At 51.1% G+C, this 5,631-nt stretch overlaps 1 protein-coding gene across 1 annotated transcript; it reads right to left on the bottom strand.

Annotated features, from left to right (window-relative positions):
- Positions 1-945: 945 nt before the first annotated feature.
- Positions 946-1,377, bottom strand: LOC139691025 (uncharacterized). Its single transcript, XM_071588743.1, has one exon. It carries the CDS (start codon positions 1,375-1,377, stop codon positions 946-948), a length of 432 nt encoding a protein of 143 aa, XP_071444844.1.
- Positions 1,378-5,631: the final 4,254 nt, after the last annotated feature.

Raw genomic sequence — 5,631 nt, 5'->3', positions numbered from 1 at the left:
CCTTTTCAGAGGGGTACCTTTTTTCCTGGAGACGACAGTGAAGCCGTCGTCTCCTTGACCATGCGGTGTTTGCGCATGTGGGCCTGTGTGGAGTGGTTCGGCGAGAGGGAGGGTAACAGTGGTTGTCGCTGAAGAGGTGGACGCGTTTGCCGTGTCTTTCGGTCCAACGGCTGTTTTTGTGGTATCTACAATAGCGACCGTTTCTACTTTTCTATTGGTGGTTTGCCGCTTTTGGATGGCGGCAATGGCTGCGGCTGATGCCGGAGATGGTGAAGCTATAACATTATTCCCCATGCAAGAGCTTTTTGGTGCCGGTTTATATATCCTCGGTGGTCATGTTGGGTCCTTTCTGATTGGCGGAGGCCGAGCACGTTTTCCCGCCATTTTCAGGATCGGGTTCCATGTCCTGCTTAGGCTGAAACCCTCGTCTCTGTTAAAGTTATTCTTAGAGAGTCGTATTTCAATTGCCTCCTTGGTGAGGCGGTCCCAGTAGCCTTTGGAATAGTGGAGCATTTTGGTTTCTTCCCAGCGTATCGCGTGGTCGCAATCAATGGCATGCTCCGCAACCGCCGATTTTGATGGTTGGTAGAGTCGGAGATGACGCTTATGTTCTTTAATTCGGGTCTCAATCGTTCTTCCCGTCTTACCGATGTATGCTCCGCCACACTCGCATGGTATGCTGTAGACACCAGGCAATTTCAGTCTTGCGGGGTCTTTGGCGCGAACTAAGACTTGTCTTAGTTTTTTGTGTGGTAGGCGCACTGTCCGTATGTTGTTTACGTAGAAGGCGCGAAATTTTGCCAGATACCGTAGATACGTACGGCAAAAATGCGTTGGCCAACGGTTCCCGCTCCTCTTCACGTCTCTCCCTTTTTTCTCCGAAGGCCCTTTTCAGGGCCATGGAGATTTCTCGCGGACTGAAACCATTTTCCCGGAATGTCTTCTTCAGATGTCCGAGTTCTGCAGGAAGGCTGGCTGGTCGGAAATGACTAAGGCTCTATGCAGCAAGGATGAAAGAACCGCCGACCGTTGTGCTGGATGGTGGTGACTTTTCGCGTTCAGGTATAAGTCGGTATGAGTCGGCTTCCTGTATACCTTATGGCTCAGACTCCCGTCTTCTTTCCTTTGGATGAGTATGTCGAGGAATGGCAATTTTCCTTCTTCCTCCGATTCCATAGTGAATTGGATGCTTGGGTGTCGGCTGTTCATGTGGTCCAAGAACGGCTTCAGGGTGTCAACTCCATGTGGCCAGATAACAAAAGTATCATCCACGTACCGATAAAAATGTTTTGGCCGGTAGGGGGCTGATTGGAGCGCATGTTCCTCAAATTCTTCCATGAAGAAATTGGCAATGGCCGGTGACAGTGGGGACCCCATGGCCACTCCGTCCTTCTGTTCATAGTAGCAGTTGTCAAAGGTGAAGTAAGTCGACGTAAGGGCGTGGTGAAAAAGCTTCAGTGTCGGCGTCGAACTTCTTCTCTAGGAGAGAAAGAGTTTCCTGGAGTGGCACTCAGGTGAATAATGACACTACGTCCAGGCTGATCATGATGTCCGATGGATTTAGGTGGATTCCCCGAAGAGTGTTGATGAAGTCCGCGGAGTTTTTCACATGATGGCTACAGTTCCCGACGTGCGGCGCTAAAACGCCTGTCCCCCCCGCGGGTAGGGGGATAGAGAATACTCCCGCAGTATCCCTGCTTGTCGTAAGAGGCGACTAAAAGGGCGGGGAGAAAACCCCGAAAACAAACCCCAAGCCAGCAAGGGATGCGTCCGGACAGTGCTGTGGATCCACTGTCTGTGAGCGGCCATACCATCTGGCCTGCGATCCGCCCAGGTGTTTGCCGTGCCTGGAGACCCGTAAGGGAGAAAAGGGGATCCTGGAGGGTGAGCTTTCTGGTTCCCAGCAGGGTGTCGGATGCCCTGTATGGACCGGGGAGTGATACCCCTCTTCGGCCCCGGATTTCGTGTAAACGGGAGGCCGGGAGCTAGCCACTCCCGGTCAATCGGCTTCCGTCGCGTTTTCGCTCCGGTGGCGAGTGCCAAGGTTGTGGGGGTCTGCGTAGGGAGGTCGGAGATGTAAGGGTTTTGGTGGGCCCTTGCACCGAAGATCCACCCCGAAACAGACAACCACTCCTGAAGCGCTATATCCCTCGAGTTAGCCCTGGCGACCGCTCCGGTTTGGCGGAGTGGCGTCCCAAATGTGTGGCTCCGTGGCGGGTGGGGAGGCCGAGGGACGAATAATTAATTATTATGGAGGAAAAACCCTTTCCACCACTAAAAAGATCCCGTCCGGACACCGGCGGGGGAGAAAAGTGCATAGGCGCATGTAAGCGCTATTTAATTATGTCGTGCATAAAGGAAGGTGAAACCTGGAAAAAGGTTTCTCCTTTCTTAATTCGCAGAGTTTTGTCACAGATTGTGCCTGGGGACCCAAAGAGCGTGAAGAAGCTCCGGGATGGTACACTTCTTATAGAGACCCTGAACGATACACAAAGCGATAAACTGCTTGCTATGGGAATGCTCCATGACATTCCGATCAAGGTGGAGGTGCACCGCACTCTTAACACCTGTCGGGGAGTCATCAGTCACTACGACCTCCTATACGTGGACATCGAAGAAATCAAGAGAGAAATGTTCTCTCAGGGAGTGACTGATTGTCGTCGACTCACCACGAGGCGCAACGGAGAAAACGTAAACAGCACCTCCGTGATCTTGACGTTTGCGCGTGATAGACTACCCGACAAGGTGTTTGTGGGCTATGAATCGGTACCAGTGAGGCCATTCATCCCAAATCCCGTGCGTTGTTTCAAATGCCAACGGTTCGGCCATGTCGCGTCGCGTTGCGAGGGTAAGGCCACCTGCCCGCGCTGTGGCAAAGACGCGCACGAGGATAAAGAGTGCTCTTCGGAACCTCTTTGTGTCAATTGCAAGGGTACACACCCAGTGTACTCTCGTGATTGCCCGAAGATGAAAGAAGAGAGGAAAGTCACGGAGATAAAAACCCTTGAAAAAATCCCATATGCGGAAGCGAGGAGAAAATACAGGGCGCTAATCGCTCCAACTTTCTCCCGGTCCTTTGCTTCCGTTGCAACCACGCAATGTGTAAAGTGTACCATCGCCACGCAGACGGAGATACCGAAAGAATCCCCAGTTGAAAACACGCAAGTGCCTAAACCCAAAAGGGTGAAGGATGGGAAGAGTAAGGTGGACAAGGAGCCACCTACTCCTGTGGGCCCTTCAAAGAAGAGCCCACAGAAAACCACCAAGGGGAACACGCCAAAAGGGCGTGAGAATACACCTTCCCCGCCGCCTCCAGTGAAGCCAAAGAGGCCGGAGGTAATTGAAGAGGACCAGAGTATCTCTGATACTGAGGTCTTCGCAAACGAGTGGAAGAGGAAACATCGCTTCAAGCGATAACCTCAATAGAGTTGGTCATCTCCCTTTTTAGTCATCTTATTTATTTATATATTTATTTATTTATTTTAATTTAACACTTTAAATGTGTTCCATGCTGCAGTGGAACTGCAATGGCTTTTATCGGCACAAGGAGGAGCTGGCCATCTTAATCCAAGATTTTAAACCCTCTTGTATTTGTCTCCAAGAGACCCATTTTAAGGCTGAAGATAAGGGTATTCTGAAGGGATTCACTGTTTTTAGAACGGATGACCTAAGTGGCCAACGAGCCCAAGGGGGAGTAGCAGTTGCGGCCCGTGAGGCCCTTTACACCTCGCGAGTCCAACTGAACTCTCCATTCCAGGCCGTCGCTGTCACGGTGCACACCCCTGAGAGGATGACGTTATGCAACGTGTATCTGCCAGAGGGTGCACCGGTGACCCGACTGAACCTTGAAGCCCTTGTCCACCAGCTTCCTCAGCCGTTCATTTTGATGGGAGATTTTAATGCCCATGATCCTCTCTGGGGAGGGCCAGAAACCCAAAGCAATAGGAGAGGTCGAATTTTATCCAACTTTATTGAGGATTTTAACCTGTTTTTATTAAATAGCGGCGAAAAAACCCGCTTTAACAGCTTCAATGGGGAATTCTCAGCAATAGATCTTTGTCTATGCTCGAGAAGTCTAGCCCCAAAGCTGAAAATGTCCACCCACAACGATCTCTGTGGGAGTGACCATTTTCCTCTTCTACTCGTTAAGGAAGACTCTTCGCCCACCATTTCAAAACCTCCGGAAAAGTGGCGTATTAACCGTGCGGACTGGCCACTTTTTAAGCGTACGTTTACATATAAACACGACGCAAGTTTCGACGCGTTGCACAACGTCGATAAACTAAGTTCAACGCTGTTGGCGGCAGCTACCAAAAGTATCCCTCGTACGTCCGGGAACATTAATCGAGCTCCTGTCCCTTGGTGGAACGGGGAATGCGACCAGGCGATTCGGGCGAGGAAAAAAGCATTAAATATTTTTAGAAAATATCCCACGGCAACTAATCTGGCATCGTACCGCCGCCTGAGAGCGCGAGCTCAAAGGGCCGTGAAGGAGGCCAAGAGGGCTTCCTGGATAGAATACGTCTCTACCATCAACCATCGCACGCCGCTTGGTCAGGTATGGGACAAAGTCAAGAAAATCTCCGGGTCCAAGGGCTCATTTGTCATCTCGCCATTGCTTGTTGCTGGCCGGGTGGTTAATTCACCTGCCGAAATAAGCAACATATTTGCCAGTCAGTTCGCGGCCAATAGCAGTGACGAGGGCTATGCCGCGGACTTTGCGAACCTGAAGAGGCGATGCGAGAGAGTCCCTCTCAATTTTGGTGCAGGTCCTACAAGTGAATATTACAATGAGCCTTTCACGTCCTGGGAGCTTAAATCCGCCATCGAAGACTCCCATTACACCTCGCCAGGGGCGGACGAAATCCACAACGCATTTCTCCGGAACATTCCGGAAACTGCGATTGGGGAGGTCCTAAATACCCTCAACCAACTTTGGAACGAGGGCAGTTTTCCAAATGCCTGGCGAGAGTCCATCGTGATACCAATCCCAAAACAGGGCAAGGACAAAAATGACCCGAACAACTACCGTCCCATATCTCTCACCAGCTGCCTGTGCAAGGTGATGGAACGGATGGTAAACCGACGTCTCATGTGGTGCTTGGAGAGTCGACACCTGCTCTCCGACGCTCAGTGCGGCTTTCGGCGTGGCAGGTCCACGACAGACCATCTGGTTCGCACTGAGAACTTCATCCAGGAAGCCTTTCTCCACCGTCAACACGTCATAGCAGTCTTTTTCGACCTGGAGAAGGCCTATGATAGTGTGTGGCGATGGAGAATCCTCAACACGCTCCACAAGTGGGGATTTAGAGGCAACATGGCCCTATTTATCAGAAATTTTTTAACTAACCGCCTTTTTAAAGTAAGGACTGGGAAGCACTTATCCCGATCTTTTACACAGGAGAACGGGGTACCCCAGGGTTCAGTACTGAGCGTGACGTTATTTGCCATCGCCATCAACGACGTGGTGGAATGCATCAATGCCCCGGTGATGGCATCGCTCTATGTGGACGACTTAGCCATATTTTGCCGGTCGACACGACTGCCAAACGCTTCCAGGCAAGCCCAGGTGACTCTAAACAAACTGGGAGAGTGGTTGCGAAAGAACGGATTTCGTTTCTCCATGGAGAA

Source organism: Hetaerina americana, unplaced genomic scaffold, assembly GCF_022747635.1.
Source record: "Hetaerina americana unplaced genomic scaffold, ioHetAmer1.1.p SCAF_3, whole genome shotgun sequence".
NCBI lineage: Eukaryota > Metazoa > Arthropoda > Insecta > Odonata > Calopterygidae > Hetaerina > Hetaerina americana.
The sequence above is the reverse complement of the archived record's forward strand: the minus strand, read 5'-3'. Positions and strand labels throughout refer to the sequence as shown.